Source organism: Schistocerca cancellata, chromosome 4 (genome assembly GCF_023864275.1).
Source record: "Schistocerca cancellata isolate TAMUIC-IGC-003103 chromosome 4, iqSchCanc2.1, whole genome shotgun sequence".
Taxonomy (NCBI): domain Eukaryota; kingdom Metazoa; phylum Arthropoda; class Insecta; order Orthoptera; family Acrididae; genus Schistocerca; species Schistocerca cancellata.
The window spans coordinates 361122130-361145051 of record NC_064629.1 but is presented as its reverse complement, the minus strand read 5'-3'; the positions used below and the strand labels follow the sequence as shown (position 1 = coordinate 361145051).

General features: G+C 36.2%; 1 protein-coding gene across 1 annotated transcript in view; it reads right to left on the bottom strand.

Moving 5' to 3' along the window:
- The window catches only part of LOC126183857 (microtubule-associated protein 1A-like), a 610220-nt gene that overhangs the window by 89323 nt on the left and 497975 nt on the right, over positions 1 to 22922 (bottom strand). Inside the window, exon 12 of the mRNA XM_049926148.1 lies at positions 1991 to 2173. Within this exon, the coding sequence (XP_049782105.1) occupies positions 1991 to 2173 (183 nt within the window). The remainder of the gene's footprint in view (positions 1 to 1990; positions 2174 to 22922) is intronic.

Genomic DNA, 22922 nt, shown 5'->3' with positions numbered 1-22922 from the left:
CTGCAACTGATTCAGTATCAGGAATGTTACTGTAGTATGTATACTATAGTATATCCTAACAGCAACATATATGTGGTTAAGAAGTTACTGGAACAGGAAAGAAAGAAAGCTGTTCTCATTTTAAAACTGTTCTTTTGACATTACTTAGAATTTGAAAAACCAGTTTGCTTGTACACAGACATTCTCAAAGCAAATTGAAGTTTGTGTCACTGAAATATTACGCATGGTAACAGGGGCTGGAATGAAATGAGTGTGGTTTCATTATTTAGAGATAGTGCTTTGATGGTTTGGGTTAGTTATTTTCAACTAGATGAACTGATTGTTCTGTTGCTGCAACAGCTCCCATCTGTGTGGTCTGTTTGTTTACACTTTCTGCAAGCTGAAGTTTCCACAGTTTGTTATCACAAAATGTGTATTATAGTAACATAAAATATAATGATTATATAGAATTACATGTGCTAGACATTCTATGATGAAATGTGTGACAGACATTTAACAGTCAGAATGAAATATTCTCCAGACAACTAATTTGGCATTTTACCTCCACTTCTTAGCATATAAAAAACATATTACTTACAACCATTTGTCAAACAAAATGATACCATAAATGGAAACATAATGGGTAAATTTTGCCATCTCATGTACTGCAATTTTTTCATCACAGACTGGAAAATTATTTCCACAAATAAGACTAGTGGAACCCATATCATATAAAGACTAGTGGGGTTAGTATCATAACCCCAACTAACATGTAATCGTTTTCAAACAAACTTGTTAACTGGCTCTCTTTTAAACAATAACAGCTGATACATGACCATTATGTAGAGGGAACATGAAGAAAGTGAATCCCCATATGTTTGCAATTGTTTGATTTCAGTGATGTGTTAAAGATCTTAGTGAAATATGATGACGCAAATAAGAGGTACCATTCCAATACACAGTTATTACAAATACAAATAAATAAGGTGAACAAAATAATAACTCTCTCTCCTATTTATGAAACTACAGTACTTTTCTGTGTCGGTGATAGAAACCTATGTGTTTTTATACTATTGTACCTGATTAGCATTCAGGAAAGAATAAACCTGCTCTAATTCATTATAATCATCAGTTTTTACATTAAATTCAATGCTCACTAGAGATCAAGAGTATATAGCATATCATTGAAATGTAGTTACAGGAGTAACAGATCACTAAGTTCAATAGGGAACTCTTTGATAGCTTCTCTATTGTAACATGATATGATTATGTAAACAACTCGGTGACGTACAAGTATGTAAACATTTGTTAATTAATAATGAATAATATGATGTGCAATTTTAGGGGAAACTATAGAGGCAAGCCTGAAGGATACTACCAAAGACACAATGTATATAGATAGATGTCTCAAAAAGCATAGAACATGATACGAGTTTCTCAATGAACCAAGAGATACTGAGTGGGGATTCCAAGATACTTCAACTACCTACTTCTATTTTCAAATTCAATAGTAATAATTACAATCCAATTTTACGAAACTATTAATCAAATCTGTATCCAACCTATTAATTCACATGCTTAAAAATGATTTACAGATGAATGATGACAGTTTCAACAGCTAAATTCAATACTGTCATACACTTACAGACAAAATCATCAGACCTCTGAAAGAAACAAAACCATAAAATAGTCTTATGTAAAAATTTCAGTTGAGTATAAATGTATAATTCTCTTCTATTAGCTTATAAATGTATTCAGTACTAAAAATTATGACCATATAGCTACCTAGAAAAAAATATGCTTTCAGATATCAAATGATTAAGTCTCAGAGTGTATATTGCATGACTGTATGAATATACCCTGCACCAAAAACATGTTTTAAAGGGTTTGCATACATCACTTCCAATACCATCTGTAGTTTAATAACAGGCTTCATCTACAGCACTGCTAAGCAGACATCAACATCCATCCATCTTTACAACACCCGGCCCAACTATATCAGTTTACTTACTGGATTCTTTTGTGTCAGCAACTTTGGTCCTGTCGCCTCTGACTTTAGCTCCTTGCACCCCACTCACCACCGATTTTGTAGGCATTTGTTTGGCTTTAACGGTGTGATGGGATTTGCCTTCTTCGGGTTTTAAGGGAGCAGAGCTACTTTTAGGACGGGAAGGACCTGTTGTGGTTAAGGAGGCTAGAAAAAGGTGAGAAGCAGTTGTAAAAAATATTAGCCTTCACAATCTAAAATCTGGCTCCAGCTACTTGAAAAATGTGAATTAATGTGTTTGAACACTAGCACATACAACATACATGACCAGACATACAAATTGCAACTATTAAACTAAGTTTCTAAACTCTTTTTCATTAAACAATTGACATTAATTTTGAAAGGAAATTGGCATTAGCAGAGAAACTTACAGTAATAAGCAACTTGTGTATCAGAGCACAAATAAGCTCTTAACCTAAACATAAAAAAATAAATGTCATATCCAGGTGAGGTAACATATGTGATAGAAACATACAAACATCAATGAACAACCATTAGGTTGTCCACTGTTTCATTGTCCAGCTAGAACAGTGATAATGTGTCAGACTAAATCTGACTGAACAACTAATTAAGTGAATAACTAAATATAAAGAAATATTTCGTGTGCCCAGTGAAGAGATCACTAAAACAATTCTCATCTCCAAATGATGACAGAAATGGGCAGCATCACATCACAAAAGGAACTATACTTCTAAAATAGGTGAATTATAAGGAAACATTCCAATTTAAAAGAAAATGGTGCTACCTACTGCACAACAATTATTAGGATCATAATACTCATCTGGCAAAAGATCATTCCCACTCTAAGTCTATAACTGAACATAACATACTGAATTATGGTTACGAGGGATATACCAGAACACATCTGTGCTACTACACAACCAACAGGAAACACATACTGTTCTATACCTAAATGTGACAGGCATTAATTTTTTGAGACAAACACATGATAAGATTAATAACTACAGCAAATTCTATTTCAACCATTGTGACCAGTCTGAGCAATTTACCATCTTTCCTGCTTTTAAATTAGTGGTTAATATTATTTTCATGTAGCTGCACTACATATATCAAAAGGCCTTTTATGGTAATGCTGTGTTTAAACTAGCAATAATATTCCATTGTAATTTATAAAATGTTATTTTTTTAGTTTTAATGAAAACCGGTAGGTTATTAATGTGCCTGATTTTAGAACAACAGTTGTTGTGTATTATGAGAAATAAAAAGTTGTAACTTCAAGAAAATTTTCGCTTGATAAGAGTTGAATTTTCTGATTAGCAGTTCTGCATTTTGAGGCTTATGAGAAAATTTATGATTTTTTTTAAAAATCTGGGCAGTTAAAAGAAATTATTGGTAATAACTTAAATGAAGCACAAACAAACTGGAGAAAAAACTCTGACTTACTAACAATATAAAAGGTAAACAAGAGTATGCATGTGACTTCAAATCAAACACTTTACAGAATTTCTGGGCTGAGAGGGTATTCCAAAATTAGCAGTTTCAAACCACCATGTAGGAAAAATCAAGTTCAGTTAAAAAAAAGCTACAATATCAAGTTACTCATGCTGTATTAGTTTCCAATGGAAAACTACAGTAATCCATTTAGCAATATCTGAAATATAGAAGGAATATTATGAGGTATTACTACATACATCACAGATAATACACTCTGATCTACGTATTCAATTCAAGCTCATTACCTGCATAGTCCAAATAGCTCTTCTATTTTAAATATCAGTTTTTGACCTTAGTGCTTCAGTCATTTGCAGCATGACTGTTGCAAAATACTGGATATGACAGCAGAGCACTCACAAATACACATGGAGATAATGGTCAGACACAGAAGAGGAACATTTACCATTGTATATGGGCTATAAGAGCCACATTCTTTATAGCAAATAAATTTATTAATCATATTAAATTTAGATAAACACACAAAATAATTTTTCATAAAACTAAAACTTTTTTCATATGTGAAACAAATTATTTCACTGATGATTATTTACACGCACACATAAATGTTCATTGCAAATCATCCCTAAAACATACTATTTAGCTGTTTATATAAAAGGGATGTGTACAATCTGTACATATTTTGTACTTATATGATTTTTTATTGAAATATACCAAAACTCCATTTTCCCACAGAGTGTGTTAGCAGACACATAATCAGATAGTAAGACACATGTATTAGGTTTTTAGAGTGAGACATGCCTTCAGCTGTTAGAACAAAGGAAAGAACTGGGCAAAATACACTAACCACACAAAATGTTACAAGATGGGAAGGAAATTGATTCCCCTCTTGTTCCATTCTGTTGAGTCTTTTTGATCAGGGGACTTTTCTAATTTGTTCATGATCAGTCTCATTTTCTCCAGCAGTTTCTCCCCAGATTAAGGAAATAAATGGTCTGAAATCTAGTGGCTTCTTATATGTCCTTGTGTCCCTTACATCTGCTGGGTAGTTATAATTAAACTTATGGTGTTCCCAGTGCTATTGCAGGGCACTGACATATCATAGGTATGTTCGTTAGTCAGTGCACTCATGGAGTGTGCTGAAAAAATAATAGTCTGGCTTTCTGCCACCAGGTGCAACAAAAGGCACGATACACAGTCAGAATGTGAGGTAGGTGCAGGAAAATGATAGGAATGATCAAGCACATGATAACAGTGGACCTGGCATGTTAATTAGGATACAGGCACAAATTAGAACATGTGTTCAATATGGTCTCCTTACTCAGCAACATACCGCATCCATAACATGGCATGTTTGACAGTTGCTCACAGCTTATCCAGGGTAATCAGAGCAATGTATCATTGTATGCTATCATTAAGATCAGGAAGAGTCTGGATACACTCCTGATAGACATGATACTTCAGATATCCCCACAATCAGAAGTCACAAGAATTTATGTCAGGGAGATATGGAAGACCACACACCTTGAAATTGCTTAGAGATGATGCAGTCATTAAAGAAGGTTTCTTGAAGCAAATCTTTTACCTGGCAAGTGACATGTGGTGTCGCCTCATCTTGCATCAAAGTAGTGGTGTGGGCACAGTTGTGTTCTTGGAAAGCTGGACTCATGTGTTGTACATGCAGCTCCTTAAAATATGTAGATTTCACTGTACACCTGATGGGCCTGTGAGGTGTCATGTCATCTCCTTGAAGAAAAATGGATGAAGTATGAAGGAGCTTGTGAAACCATACCATATAATCACAAATACTGAGTGCAGTGAATGTTCCTGCACCAACATGTGGTGCAGTAGAACCCCATATGTAATAGTTGTGTACATTCATGGCACCATGCAGAGTAAAATGTACCACATAGAATAGTCCCCAGCCACATGTCATCCATTTCCATGCATGTGCGTGCACGCGCGCGCACACACACACACACACACACACACACACACACACACACACACACACACACACACACACACATAAAAAAATGAAGGGCAAAGTCACGGTGTTGTAGCCTTTCTTGGGGCTTCATTTGCTGCACATTCTGAATCTTGCAGGGACACCAGTGTAAAATGTGCCACAAAATCTTTTGAGCCATTGACCAGGGGAGAGACAATTCCTGTGATGCAGCTTAAGCACTGGCTGCACAATCTGAGGCATGCGCTGCTTGGTCAGCTATAGATACAGTGACTTCATCAACAGTTGTCATGGAAATGGGCCACCTCCCTCTCCATGCTGCACCACTTAATTCACCCATTTCTTCCAATTTCTTGATCATATACTTTAGCCCATTTATTGACATGGGACCTCTTTGCAGATGTTTCTGTCAATTAAATTCCCATAGTGCAGTGCTGCTAATGCTGGCATTCTGATAAAACAACTTTAACAGCAGTGCACAGCTTTTCTTCTCAATATCTATAGTGTTTTGTATGAAAAATTCAATGTTCTTTACAGTTTACACCTACAGTCACTTCACAAAAGAAATCAACACAGGACACCAAGAGACGAACAATATACTGACATCAAAAAAGGAAACATGTCACCTTCTGACTGCTTACAGCATGTCATTTTCACCTGATGGCAGGAAGTGGAACTATTATTTTTTTCAGCATGCTCCCCAGGCGCACCAATTAACGAACATACCTACAGTGTTTCAGCACCCTGCAATGTATACAGTGTGCAATGCAGCACCTGGCACACCAAATTAATTGTAACCACCGAGTACAAAATTAGAAATTTTATCTACATTTGCCTGTATTTTCATTTCCTGCCATGTGGTAGCAAGATGCACTCTAAGACAAAAAATAACACAATATGAAGGAGTTATCCAAATGGGATGGAAATTTGTAGCTTACATTTACAGACAAACATACAATTACAATTTCAGAAAAATTGAATGATTTATTCAACAAAAAGAGCTTCACAAACTGAGCAAGTCAAAAACACATTGATCTACTTCTGGCTCTTATGCAAGTAGTTGTACAGCTTGGCACTGATTGACAGAGTTCTTGGATGTCCTCTTGAGGGATATTATGCCAAATACTGTGCAGCTGGTGTGTTAGATCATCAAAATCATGTGCTGGTTGGAGTGCTCTGGCCATAATGCTCCAGACATCCTCAGTTGGGGAGAGATCCAATGATCTCGCTGGTGAAGGTAGGGTTTGGAAAGCACAAAGACAAGCAGTAAAAACTCTCGCCATGTATGAGTGGGTATTATCTTCCTGAAATGTAAGCCCAGGATGGCTTGCTATGAAGGGCAACAAAGTGGAGCATAGAATATCATCAACCTATCTCTGTTTTGTAAGGGCACTGTGGATGACAACAAAGGGTGAACTGCTATGAAAAGAAATGGCACCTTGACCATCACTGTTGGATGTTGGGCTGTATGGTGGGCAATAGTCAGCTTGGTATCCCACCACTGTCTGGGGTGACTCCAGATACGTCTTTGCTGGTCATCAGGGCTCAGTTTGAAGTAGGACTCATCACTGAAGACAATTCTACTCCAGTCAATGAGATCCCAGGCCAAAGATGTGTCTGGATATGTCCCAGACAATGGTGAGATAACAAGCTGACTGTTGTCACCATATGGCCTGACAACCCGAAGTGATGGTTTGGGGTGCCACATCTTTTCATAGCAAGATCACTTTGGTTGTCATCCATGGTGCCCTTACACCACAATGGTATGTCAATGATATTCTATGCTCCATTTTGTTGTCCTTCATGGCAAGCCATGCCAGACTCTTATTTCAGCAAGATAATGCTCACCCACACACAGCAAAAGTTTCTACTGCTTGTATTTGCGCTCCCAAAACCCTGTCTTGGACAGCAAGATCACCAGATCTCTCGCAAAGAGAGAATTTTTGGAGCATTATGGGCAGGGCCCTCGAACCATCTCAGGATTTTGATGATCTAACATGCCAATCAGCAGTTGGACAGAATTTGGCATACTGTCCCTCAGGAGGACATCCAATAACAATACGAATCAATTCTTGCATAAGGGCCAGAGGTGGACCAATGCATGATTGATTTGCTCAATTGGTGAAGCTCTTTCTCTTGAATAAATCATTACATTTTTTTGAAACTGTAATCATTTGTTAGCCTGTACATATACATCACATCTATCGACTTCCATCCAATTCAGATAATTATTTCGTGGTGCATATTTTGTTGATCTTAGAGTGTATTTCAAAAATGTTGTTTCCAAGTACTAGATTTTAAATGCCATATTTGCCTATATCAGTGTTTTACTAAGTATATGTAACATTATTTGGGATGTTATGCAACAGGAAAGGAGCCCCTGACCACTGGAGATAGTCCCATAGACTATCCCAGTGTCATACAAACATGTTGTATTAATTCGCATAAATCCACCTGATGATGGAGGTATTAGTTTCTATTCTTCTGCCAGAAAAAATTTACATACTAGGAAATACTTTGAGGTCTGCTCTTGGAGAAAAAATTACTTTTGAGCAAGGAACATACTGGTTGGCTGTAGAGAAACATTGTAATTGGAAGGCTAAGTGGATAATTGATGATTCAGTAGCTTGAAAAGTTGTCCAGGTACATACCATTCAAAATAACACTCGATAAATAAAAGTGTTAAGCGTCTTACCACTGACTGTGTCAACTCTCAAATTACACTTATGAAAAGCTATGACCTACTGCACAGAAAGAGCAAGATAAATGGAAAGAAATATTATCATATTTTGATCAGTGGAACATAACCATTAAACCCAAAGAAGGAGTGGCTAAAATATAGAAACTGTCATAGTCAGAGGTGGTAAAATGGAGGTGGTAAAAAAATAAAATCACCTGAGATGAATAAATAGGCCTACTGGGAGAAGTTCTACTTAGCTGAAATGAAGTATGCAGTAGGCCTTCAGCTATAAATGAAAGTAAATATAGAATCTTCAGTCCTCAGAACTGGAGACTTCTCATTCAGGTGCTAGAAAGAAGTATAGTAGTTTAGAAGCTGCAGCTAATAAGGTGAGGCAATATTATTGACAAATCAGGCTCAGAAGAGGGCTGGTGAAAGCAGTGTGCATATTTATATCTCTTATGTACTGTCCCAGGGATTTTTTGTTTGTTTGTTTCATTGCACATGACTGCTGAGTGGTACCACCTGTGGGGAAAAGTGCATGGTTATAACAGTACTTGAAGTTGACCAATTATCAGCCAGGAAAGTTGTGTAAAAACAAGTCAATACTGACTGAGAGCTCAGGATGTAGCCACATGCACATAATGGACTTGAACAAGACCCTGTTTGTCTTTTCCTTAAATAGTGTTTGGCATTTAAAATGCTAATGTAATGAGTTTACAAATATGACAGTTTTAGCTGTATTTACCTATCTGAAATATAACTACAGTACTATAAAATATACAGCAAATACTAATACAAAATAATTTAAAAAAAAGACAGCAACAGCAGGACTGGAAAGGCAAGACAAACCTTAACAACTGAGTGGGCCATGGATGGTTAGTTACTGTAACTATCTTACACTCTACTGGCATCATCTACAATATGGCGACATATTGCATATGAGTTTTCAATACATTGTTTCCATTTTGAATTTCTTCAATCTCACCTGCATTAATGGTTGTGGTATCTAGTAATAAAAATTTCACTGTAAAGCAAACAAAACTCAATGAGGTCTTCTATTATTAACAGAATAGCACTGTTATTTGTGCCAAATAAAATTTATTTTGTCTGTCTTGTGTGCACCATTTTGTCTACCAGTGCCTGTGACCTTTTGTAAGTGCTAGACATCTCTAAATTTATTCTGTATAGGTTATCTAAACATTTTGGGATCCCTAAAAGTTACTGTTATGTAATAGCAACTTCAAGAAAATGACAAGAGATTATTGTTGTCATTTGTCCTTTTCAGACCTACTGGAATGTTGAAAAACTATTGCATTTTTCGTGGTCCACAATAAATGGCATATCAGAATACATTGTGTAGGTTTCTTGTTTTGAAATATTAGGATATGGTACCCTCTTAATACTCAAATATGTTTTCGCACATTTGGAGAGAGATATAAATTGTGGCAGCACTGAACAAGAGAAAGGGAACCTAATATACAAGCAAAACAATAATATTAAGTGAAAGAAATCACAACAAATGTCTGTCATTTCTGCAAGAAGTTCTTATGAATGAAGAAACCATCTATATCACTATTTCCTTTATTAATGATGACCAGTTTTGACCTGACCAGTAGATAATTTTCAGATCGAGAACTGCAAGGTGTTCTTTGTCAGGAGTGGTAAGAATGTAACATAAAAGTTGAGTTTTATGTTAAATTCTTATCACTACTAACAAACTGCACCTTGCAGCACTATATCTAAAGATGATCTGCTAGGAAGCTCAAAACCAGTGATCATTAATAAAAGAAAAGTATATTTATCCAGACAATGGTTTTCATTCATTGTACCAAGAGAGATCACTGTCTCTTCAAACATGCCTTAAATTAATAAATTATTCTGTCCTAGAGAATACCATGATCACTTCAATGTTGATTAAAATCCTTTACTATCAACGGTACAAACAATTCCTGGTGATCTCAAAAAATTATTTGTGATCTTAACAGTAATAAATTTCTTAATAAAAACTTCCAATTGTTCTCAAATATGCAGGATGTTATTACTTTAAATTGATTCTGGATGAAGCAATATATGAGATTCAGGTGAGCTTGGTAACTGTGAAATACACTTCTCTTAAATCAATATTCAATCAACTGTTGTTGCAGAAAGTAGTCAGTTATGAATTAAAAGATCTAGTTATCAAAGTGTACACCCCTGTTATCAAAGTGTACAACCCCATACTTTCAATATTAAGACAATATAAAATGTAATACTTTCTGTTGGCAGTTTCCTCATTCAAAACCAAATGTGCTCTTGCTGAATGAAAGCATTTAATTCCCTATTCAAATGGCCTGTTGACAGCATCTACTGTGCAACACCACAAATGAAGAAAATAATTTTAGATCTGCACAGTGTGTCTACTGAGTAACAAAAACCTTTCATAGAATTTATGGCATAAATACTATTTTCATTGTAGGTTTTGCCAGTTCTAAAGTCTGGCACAAAATACAATCTGCAACTGTTTAAAAATTGAAGAATTTTACAATATCTTCCATGGTTCAATAACATTTGTACAACAAAATGATGACAATCTTTTGTCAAATGTAAATAATGTTCTGTAATTTTTAATGAAATTGTACGCCACAGACTTAATAGAAAACTTGTTGACAAGGTAATTAAACAATGAAAGTAACAAAAATTAACAGTGAATGATGAAAGGAATAATACTGCACAATTATACCTGAGGATTTACACATTGATTTGAGTAATCAAAAAAAAAGACTGACTTTCTAATTTCAGGAAGCACATAACATAAGAGAATCACAAATGAAGATAAAATGTTCATTCTCCAGAAGCAAAGAACAGAATAATGTCAGTAGAAGTAATCAATAGTAAGACTTATTCTCATCCTAGAAACTAAAATATAAATCAGTATATGGAATTGAGCATGGCACATTTGGTACTGGTGTAACAGGAAATGTAGAAGCAGTTGTGACAAAATTTTTCTTTTTGTTTGTATTGAAACAAAGGAGCCTTTAGTTCTGATAGCTCATAATTAAAAAATTGTGGATGTTTCTCCTCTTCGCTTATGGTGAGTGTTACACTTGTCATTTGTATTTATTCATGTAATTTCATTTATGTTATTATACTAACATCAGTTACTTAATATGACACATAAATATTTCAGGAACACTGGGACTGTCTTTTCATCATAACAAATGCAAAAGGTAAACAACAGCTTACTCTACATCTTTGCAGGCATCGCCAATTACATGAAAATATTTAATTTGTGCTGTAGCCAAATACTAAAGCAGAGAAAATATTTGAAATATGACACTGTGTAAAATCTAGTGTTGTTTCATCACTCACTGAATGGTCTTCGGGAAAACTAAATAATCTACATATTCCAGAATGAGATTTTCACTCTGCAGCGGAGTGTGTGCTGATATGAAACTTCCTGGCAGATTAAAACTGTGTGTCGGACTAATACTCGAACTCAGGGCCCTGAGTTCGAGTCGCGGTCCAGCACACAGTTTTAATCTGCCAGGAAGTTTCAATCTACATATTGCTACTAGTATGCATCTTCTGTTATTGTAGCATACAATGACCAGTCAAAACACAAAGATAACCCTCCTATTGCAACGGCCATGGCTAGGTTATGTGGAGGACACATGTTCCAATATCAAAGTTACATGAGCCGTACTTTATGTAAAAATACATAATTTGTGTTCTGAAAACTGGGAAAGCTTTTAATTTATCTGACTCTGAAAAAAGACTGTCACTCATAAACCCCTGCCTAGGAATCACAAAACTGGTGATATTTGTTTGCTGTTCACTTGATGCTAGCATTAGTATCTGTAACATGTAGTAAATTGACTGTGAGAACTATGGTAAATGATTAAGTGTTGGGTAATTGTGCCAAATTCAGGAACATAGACATTGGCTGCTTCTCTGATAAGAATATATTATTATGAGTGGGGTAGTTCTCTGTGGAGTACAGTGTTGGAGAAGACATAATTCCTTCAAAAATCTCAGTTCATTGTTAATTGTTCATTGTTGAAAATAGGGCTTCGCAGCAGGTAGTCTTTATGTTCTTCGCTGTTCAGCTAACAACATTATAAGCTACAAATGCAGGTGCTGTTGGAATGTTGTGATGAGAATATGGAGCAATGAAAATCAACTGCCTTGTCTTACACATCACGCTTTCTGTGACATTATGATAATGGTTGGGTCAGGATACACAATACTTCAGGAGAATTACTAATTACACAAACATCACATAACATACTGTGTGTAGATAGAAAGCTGTAATCTATGACAGTATTGTTTCTAACCACTTGCACCCCCCGAAGGGTGATGTATTTACTACTCAATAGGAAGTTTTCCAGATGTTGAAAATTGTGCTACATTGGTTTGTGGAACATGACGATAGACTCCATTTGATATCATGGCCTGTAAATTTTAGTCATTTATCCTACAAACATATTTGTGATCCAAAGAAACCTTCTTACAATATTAACACTTGCCAATCTACGGTAGCCCAGTGCCCTTTCCTCGAGTTACTGGACATGGTCACTGTTCACCACTAACCCACAAGGTGCAGAATGGTGCAGCTCTCATATTATTGCTTCTAACACAAGTTGCCAATTGGTGCTGGAGGCAAATCCGTCATCCTGATTAATAAAATTCAGTGGAACCCACATTTTAATTGCTTCCTTAAGTAATGTATCCTAGAAAACATCAGTTAAACAGAAAGGAGATTTATATATTGCTGAACACAGCTTAATAAATAATAATAATAATAATAATTCAGCTTGTGGTTGCTGGGTAATAATGAGGCAATTGATACATGAGTGTTACTAAATTTCATCAAATGGAATAAAAGATTTGCCCTTAGCACAGTTCGTCAGCCCTTAATGGCAGTGATAAGACAGAAGTTATATCACACTGTACTTCATGGATCAGCACTGTAAAGTGGGTATCGAAATATTGAAGTGTTCAATGCCATACATTAGCTTTGACCCATGACATCATCACAATGGTGAAAATAAGCATCTCATCCACATCCAACGTGGTGGCCATTACTTCACTCATGCAACCGTAGAAAATGTAGAAAATAACAATTGTTTTGTTATTGAAAATATAAATAATTTAAAAAATTAATATGTAACTAATGGAACAATTGTGTGTATTGGAGTCTTTAGGTATGGAAAAATCAAGCAAACAATGCCACCTCCTTTACATAAGCACCAAAGCCAAAAATTAAGCAAAAGTCTTTTAATAGCATATTACACAAACCTTCTAAAACCATCAAATACTTGGTATTGTAATCTTTAATATAAAACTCTGAACTCCATGACACCAACTGATGAAGAAACAACTATTTCAACAAAAAATTACATAACTGCTTGACTGAAACTTCCTGGCAGAACTGTGGTCAGATCAGGACTTGAATTTCAGACCTTTGCATTTCACAGGTAAGTGCTTTACCAGCTGAATGGGGCAAGCACAACTCATGATTCAGCCTCACAGCTTTACTTACATCAGTGCTTCATCTCCAAACTTTAGAACTTCACATGCCACATTTCAAATAGGCTGTTCATACATGATGCCAAATGCCACAAAACATCATTACATCAAAATTCAAAGCTAAAGCCCAGTACAGAACATTTCATGTGACCAATGGACATGAGCTGCCACTCTCACAAGTGGGGCTGATTGTTCATTATGGATTTTAAATGTGTTGCCACTACCAGGTCATGTACAAAGAATTGGGCAGTGACACACTTTATTTTTACAGAAGATGGAAAGAGCAAATGCATCTTCCAAAAATCATTGCTCCATAAGAATATTTTACTGTATTAACAAACTCCAAAGCATTCATCTAAAGATATCTGAGATAACATTAAGCACCAGATTGTAAATCACCATCTTATCTATATATATAAAAGAAAGTCATATTAGTTACACTATTTATAACTCAAGAACGGCTGAACCGATTTGCCTGAAAATTGGTGGAGAGGTAGCTTAGAACCAGGAGACAGACATAGGATAATTTTTATCCTGTTTGACCACTATAAAATGTGGTATAACAAATACGCATCTGGCATGGAATAACAAAATGCAAATGTTAGATGAACATCTATGGTTAAGTATCAGTATATAACATTAATTAAAAATTTAAAGAAATATTTTGTATTTTCTTTGAATCATCATTAACAATGCCGTGACCAAGGTGATTGAATATTTCTTGACAAAGCCATAATGCAAGAAGGATACAAGACATTGTGCATGAAAGGACTGAAGAAGAACAACAAATTGCCTGTGAACAGCGCCGCATTAGTATGACTCGACTTCGTGCTTCTCAGTCACAAGAGCAAAGTGAGGCAGCCTGTGAAACGGCTCAGTTGGCAATGCAAAATCATCGAGTGAACAACAGAGATCAACATGTAGATAATTTTCGATGCACAAGAAGAGCTTTATCATGTGATGATTTGAATTGAGCAGCGTTTATTTATTGGCTTTAAGGCGGAACAGAGTTCACTGGGTCAGCTAATAATGTATAAAAATTACACACTTGTCCACCTATTTTTAGTACCATCTATCTCCATAGATATACAACATATCTTGAGGATCCAGGATATGGAAAAAGAAGAAAATATATGCTTTTTGAATGTTAAAGGTGGATAACTATGCAATTAGTTGTAATTAAAATATTCTGATTGAGTAGTGCACTTCAGTAAAGAAAATTCTTTTGAATAGGGTGGGTAATACAGAAACTGTTTTATTGAAGGATAAAAACAGCCAACTAGCTACACAAGTTTTATTGAATTCCTTGGTTTTGATACTGACTAAGGGCATATTAATTAGAATAAGTTATATTTACATATAATTTTTTTAAATAATGTAGGAGAATAACAACCATATAAAAACCTTAAGTGGCACAAGAAGCATTAAAAACGGAACAGGTATTAATTACACAGGAAACATTTATAGGTAGCCATAACTTATTCACTGAGTGGGGTGGTGCACTGGCTAGCACACTGGACTTCCATTCAGGAGGAGGACTGTTCAATCCCATGTCCAGCCATCCTGATATAGGTTTTCCGTGATTTCCTTAAATCACTCCAGACAAATTCCGGGATGGTTCTTTGAAAGGGCACGGCTGACATCCTTCCCCGGCCTTCCCTAATCCAATGAGACTGACGACCTTGCTGTCTGGTCTCCTCCCCCAGACAACCAAACCCCTATAACTTATTCTGATGAAGATACCCTTAGTTGACATCAAAACCAGGCCATTGCAATACAATTTGTGCAACCAGTTGGCTGTTTGTATTCTCCATTACAACTTAAATTCAGTTGCTGAATGTAAGCCATGCTGAAGATTGGAACAAACGCTGTTGTTACAATTTACATCTGATAATACATCAACTATTACATCCTGTCAATAAAAGCATAAATATATGAACAGATGTGTTGCAAAATATTTTGAAAAGTGAACTTTAAAAATGTGTGGATATAGAAGTGCTCACATCATTGTGAAGAAAGTATTATTACAATTAATGATAGGAATAAAATTTATATTTCATTTACATGAAAAAGAATAATTTCACAAATCAAAAGTCTGACTCCTCTAGTGGTATCACCATAGTGGAATTCAAACGTTACCTCTTTCAAAAGAGTTTATAGTAGAACCAGGTATTGCACATTGTTAATATTGAGTTTGCACTCCTAATATTATGAATTACTTCATTTGTTTTTTCAGCTTCTATAATTACAGTAAAGTAGCCAAGATGTATAGTTTACACAATGTGCTATCTCTTTGTAAATTATCATAGTTAAATACATTGTCCAGTCACATTAATGTGCAAGACGTTTCTTGGTTGAGGATCCTAGGTATGAACAAACCAATAGGGGTGGTGCCAAAGAATCTTGACTGGATTGAAAATTGTAACTACTGTAATTTCGAAAGTTTGTCCGCCTGAAAATGTACTGTTGTCCCAAGCATATTGCAACAAGCAGTGTATTTCTATCGCTGCTCGTTTAGTTTTTATTGCCGTTTCAAATATACCGGTCATTTTTGAAACACCCTGTACTTTAACCAGGGTGGCATGCAAACAGTTTAAAAACTTACCCATTTTGGAAATGCTTCCACTCTTGATCTGAAAGCTAATGATATGCCCTTTTTGGATGTCAGATCAATCACTCTATTTCTGCATTACAACAATGACTGCACTGTTTTACACATCCCCTAGCACACTTTATATACCCTCCACTGCTAACGTTACTACCTGCTCTTTGTGAGTGATAATTGCACATTGACATCATACATAATGGTGGTCACATTAATGTGAATGGACCTTGTAATAATGTACTTAGTTTTTTTAACATTCATTAAATAACATTCAGTTGAAAACAATTACATCAAAACTGCAAGGCAGAGACAATATAATACAAAGGTCATTCATATCATTCATTCATTTATGTCTGTCATGTCAAGTGGAACTAGATATGGAATTAAACTGCACAATGTGACAATTTGTGTGACAGTGGAGCTTTGTATACATAATAGAGGATTTAAGAATCTGTACAAAGATACTATCACTATATACAGGTATAACTAACACATGGCCATCACTGGCACTGAGGCAGAAACACCTTTCATCAGAAAACACAACAGACCTCCGCACTGCCCTACAATGAGCTCTTGATTGACACCAATGAAGCTGCAATAAATATTCGAGCTTCTGACAGAGTGTATAAATGTATCCCCTATATTGTATTATGATTAAAAGCTTATAGAAATAAAAACATTACTACTGAATACAAAATAATTTAGTAACATACAGAAATATTTATGTTTTCATGTACATATTATAAGTTTGCTAAGTTCCAAACTTCTCATACATAAAGTGACATTTTATTTAAAATTATTTTAATGTATTCAATCTAGTGTCTGAACATACACAATATGTTTTTCTTAAACTGTGTATTTTTGGTCTGATGTTAGCTCCTTGATGGAAAGGCATGCTGAGAAATGGAAATTTTCTGCATTTAGTTGTATGGAAAACCTGGTTTTCAGTCTTGACATAGTTTTTCACAGGGCTGATTTGAGGTTTTGGGCTAGAATCACAGATGATAACTGTACAGTACAAAACAAACACAGCTGAAATGAGTAAAATCCTAGCAATCAATTGCCAAAGCATTCACATCAAAGTCCCACAGTTTGAGACACAGGCTAAAAAAAAACAGTGGTTTGTATATGACTTTAGATACACAATGCTTGCTAAGATCCAGAATTGAGAGGAGTGAGATTTATCATGTAAATCTAAGTGTATATAAAAAGGATGGGGTAATGGGGCATGGAGGTGGTGATTTCATCACAGTAGACAAGAAACTCAAATCTAGCATGACAGAAATTGAAGTGGCGTGTAGCATTGTTCTGGGAAGTCTTGGTATCAAGTGTGGGTATAAATTTGTAATTGAATCCTTCTCTTATATATACACTGAAGGCAAAAATCTAAACACCAAAAAAAATTAATGTATAGTAACGAAATACATTTGTCTGAATAATGTACTTTAGTGATTGACATTGCAAAATCACAGATTGATGAAAGTGCAAGATAAGACACAAACTTGAAATGTTGGTATATTAATAACCAGTCTAAGCACAAAAATGTTGAATGCAAGCATGCAGAATTGCATTCCTTGTGTTGTAAAGGTGACAGTTGTAATTTTGTGTACCTATTGCACTTGGTCGTGCAATACAGAGACAGATAATGCTGCTGTTGATGACACTGGAGATGTTGTCTGATGATGTCCCATATATGCTCAATTTGAGACAGATCTGGTGATCCAGCAGGCCAAGGTTACATATCAACACTCTGTAGAACACGTTGGGTTACAGTAGTGGTTTGTGGGTGAGCATTACACTGTTGAAAAACACTCCTAGGAATGCTGTTGATTAATGGCAGCACAACTGTCAAATGACTTGATTTATGTACAAATTTGCAATTAGAGTACATGAAATAGCCAGGAGAGTGCACCTACTGTCATTTAAACTCACATCCCAGACCATAACTCCACATGTAGGTCCAGTGTGTCTAGCATGCAGACAGATTGGTTACAGGCCATCAACTTGCCTCCTCCTAACTAACACATGGCCATCACTGGCACTGAGGCAGAACCACCTTTCATCAGAAAACACAACAGACCTCCGCCCTGCCCTACAATGAGCTCTTGATTGACACCAATGAAGCTGCAAATGGTTGTAGTTTGGGGTCAGTGGAATACACGCTACAGATCATCTTGCTTGGAGACGTCATTGAAGTAACCAATTTGTAACAGTTCACTGTGTCATGGTGGCACCAACCTCTGCTTATATTGCTACAGCAGATGCAGTATGATGTGACAGAGGTGTATGCTGAAAACGATGGTTTCCCCTCTCAGTACTGCCACATGGCTGTCCAAAGCCCAGTCTCCTTGTGACCATACAGTCTCATGACCATCGCTGCCAGCAATCACACACAGTGGCTACATTCCTTCTTTCTGCACTATCACAGAAGGAATATCCATCTTCTCGTAGCATGATTACATGACCTCATCAAAACCCAGTGACATTGATAATGGCATCTCTGTTGTCTTAATGGCATTCTTGACCAACATCCAATCTCAAAGGTACTTAATGCTCACAACCATTACAACATGTATTTAAAGCAAACCTGATTTGCATTCTCACAGTGGTGCCACTAGCACCAGTTGTATGCAGCTGGTGTGAATTTTGATTAGACATCATCTTTCAGATGTAGAAACACACCTACCACTTTTCATTTATGTTGCACAACTCCTTCTTGGTGCTGCAACTTTTTTCTGTCAGTGTATGTTCTCTAATCATACTGTTATCATTGAAGGAGATTTAACAACCAAACAATTGATGTGAGTAATTTGTTATGTAAGTGGTGGATATGACAAAACATCCTGCAAAACAATGCTAAATGCCTTCTCTGAAAACTACTTAAAATAGGTAATTCAGAAGCCCAATGGTAATGACAGTTTACTAGATCTAATGGCAACAAACAGACATGACCTCTTTGCAGATGTTCACATTGAAACTGGCACCTGGAACCATGAGGTGGCTGTAGCAACAATGATTACCAAAGTACAAGGGCAACTAAAACAAGTAAAAAGATTTACATGTCAATAAACTATATAATGAGGCAGCAGTGTTATATTTCAAGGAGGAACTTGAAACATTTAACTCTGGGCATGAAATGTAGAAAAATTTTGACTCATGTCTGGAAAAATAATTTACCAAATTGACCAATGTCAACAAGTCACAAGTTGAATCAGTCAACTGATATAAATATCTGGGTGTAACAATTTGTAGAGGTATGAAACAGAATGGTCACATATACTCATTAGTGGGCCAGGCAGGTAGTACACTTGGGTTCATTGGTAGAGGGCTGGGAGAATGCTCTGAGTCTAAAAAGCACACTGATAATAAAACACTCATGCAACTTGTCATAGAGTATGGCTTAAATATGTGGAATTCGTACCAAATAGGACTAACAGGGGATATTGAATGTATACAAAGAAGAGCAGCATGAAGAGTCACAGATTTTGTCTGACCCACAGGAGGGCATCACTGGGATATTGAAAAACCTTAACTGGGAGACAACTGAAGATAGATGCCAAATAATATTGTATGTAAGCCATCTTATAAAGTTTCAAGAAACAGTATTAGTTCTGTATCTACAAATTTATTACAACCACCAACTTATTACATCCATAGGGACTACAAAGACAAGATCAGAGCAACTACAGAGGCATATAAGCAAGCTTTCTTCCTGTGCTCCATGCAAAAATGGAATGGGAAGAACGATTAATACATGCAACAATGAGAGGTACGCTCTACATTGCACTTCATAGTGGTTTGTACAGTATAGATATGCATATAAATCCAGGCGAAACTTGCACTATTTACAGGAAGAAGGTGACAGTGTTTCAAATATTATAATTAAATAAAGTGTAGATCTAGAAAAACCTTAAACAATTTACATGCACAAGATGACAGTCTTTCAGTTATTAAAAAGAAATCAGTGTAGTTCAATGCTAATCCACGCATATCGCATTCCACTCATGAACAAATGATTAGATGTTCCATAGTGAGGACATGATATGGATTAATACACAGTCATAGATTATTATATTCTTATGACAATTACCTAGCTGTCATTTCTGTCTTAAAAAGAGAGTGATTATAACTAAAGGCCCAATTTCAAAATACTGCAAAGAACAAACCACTGCTCACAACAACATCAAGTTTAAATGGAACATTATCAAAGAAGGGGGAAATGTTACAGAAACAAAATAAAAGACCACTAGATGGTATGTGAAGTGGCAGAATATGCAAAATAAAAGATGCAGAGTACATGACCACTCCTCAGTTTGCATCTGAGATACTAGCATGACTGTTTCCATGCAGGATCATGTACTGCTGGTAAAGATCTTTTACAAAAACAGTCACTGTGTGCCAGTAGCACTGCAGAAGTTCCAGACACATAGGGTTCTGAAAAAAGGAATTGGTTAGGTGTCTGCCAAGGAAAAGGATGGCTGCCTTCCCTTCCTTGATGTGTTGACCAGAAGGAAGGTTGAGGGTATGTTAGGACATGCTGTTTATATGATGCCTACTCACAGTGACATGTATCTATACACTGATAGTTGTTGCCATCTGGCTTAGCATTATGGCATACTTTGTACTTTGGTTCACAGGACCATGTCATTTCAAATCCCAGGAGTTTATCAACTGAGTTAACTCATCTTCCATCAAAATGGATATAGTGAAAGATGATCAGATGTGCATTCACTATGAACCAACTGTGCACCAACTGGGTGATGTTAATACTGTGCTGGTACTGAGGTCTATGGCCTTTCTGCGTTATGCAGGGAGCATGTCCAACAAGACTGCTCATATTTTGTGGAAATATGATGTGAAATGTATTTTCCAGCCTCCCTCTGAAATTAGGGTCATGGCTTGTCATATATTGGTCAGACTATCAGGACCATGGAGGACCAGTGTATTGGCATAATCATCACATATGCTTACAACAGCAGAGCAAATTATCTGTTACAGAACATTGTCTTGGCACCAGTCATCCTATCGAATTTAGCAACATTGAGATCCAGCATGCACTACTAGCTACTGGGATAGCATTGTTAAGGAAGCAGCTGAGATTAAATTAGCAAATAACCTTGTAATCAGAGATGGAGGTTTTTGCTTAAATTCTGCATGGAGTCCTGCTTTCTCCCTTGTCAAAAAACAGAGGAATAGAGTTAATGCTACCTCACCTGTTGTTTAGTAATTTTCACTATCAATAACTTCTGATTTCTGTCATCTATGGTTGTGTGGTGATGCTAGTGTTTGCAGTGTCTGTGTCTGTGTGTGTGTTATCTTTCTAGATTTGCTCTACAAACTGAGGTATTAAATTCACTTGCACTGCACTTACTTGCTGACTTTGGGCTTGAAAAGGACAGGGCGGTCACCTGTCTAAACATTAGTGGTTGTCAAGAATGTCACTCGGCTGCATTCCCGTAACTTATTTGGACATTGCATGTGCCAGAAGAAACTCAGGTCTCACAGTGTCACAACTGTTGAATGCCAAACTTATGTGGTCATGAAAAATTGTGCAGTATGGTTGGTTAATTACACAGTATGGTTGGTTTAATGTGCAACTCACACCATATCCATCATACTGCAACTCATTTGTTATTTGTAGCTGAACCCATCTACATTATGCTGCTTGCAGCACTATCTAGTGGGAAAATTTTGGGTAAATTTCTTTTGTTTCCATAATGTTTCCCCTTCTTCAATAATATTCCATTCAAATTTGACGTCATTCTGAGCAGCAGTTCTTTTTTTACAGTGTTTTGAAACTGTAACTTTAACTATTATCACCTTGTATATTGATGTTTCAAGTATACAGATAGATTCCACTCTACTCTGATATAATTTTTCAGCAAATGGTGTAAGCTGTAACACCTATATGAAAACAACTGCTTCCTCACAAATTATCTTCCTAGATGCATCTGGCTGCAACTCACATTGGAAAATAAAGACAATGAGAGTATTTTCTCTGTATGTTATAACAGGGTTGGAAATTTATGATAATAAATTGTTTAAATGTGTAATAAAGCCACTGAGTGCTACAGTGTAGCCGAGTGGTCTAAGGCGCTGCAGTCATGGACTGTGCGGCTGAACTCGGCAGAGGTTCGAGTCCTCCCTCAGGCATGGGTGTGTGTGTTTGTCCTTAGGATAATTTAGGTTAAGTAGTGTGTAAGCTTAGGGACTGATGACCTTAGCAGTTAAGTCCCATAAGATTTCACACACTTTTTTTTTTTTTTGTGTAATAAATTCTCCGGATGTGATATCTGCATGGAAACACATGTGCAACAATAATCACAACCTGTTAAAAATCAAAACCACTTATACAAACAACAGAAAATTGTTGTTGTTGTTGTGGTCTTCAGTTCAGAGATTGGTTTCATGCAGCTCTCCATCATACTCTATCCTGTCCAAGCTTCTTCATCTCCAAGCAACTAATGCACCTTACATCCTTCTGAATCTGCTTAGTGTATTCATCTCTTGGTCTCCCTCTATGATTTTTACCCTCCATGCTGCCCTCCAATACTAACTTGGTGATCCCTTGATGCCTCAGAATATGTCCTACCAACTGATCCCTTCTTCTAGCCAAGTTGTGCCACAAATTCCTCTTCTCCCATATTCTATTTAGTACCTCCTCATTGGCTATGTGATCTACCCATCTAATCTTCAGTATTCTCCTGTAGCACCACTTTTC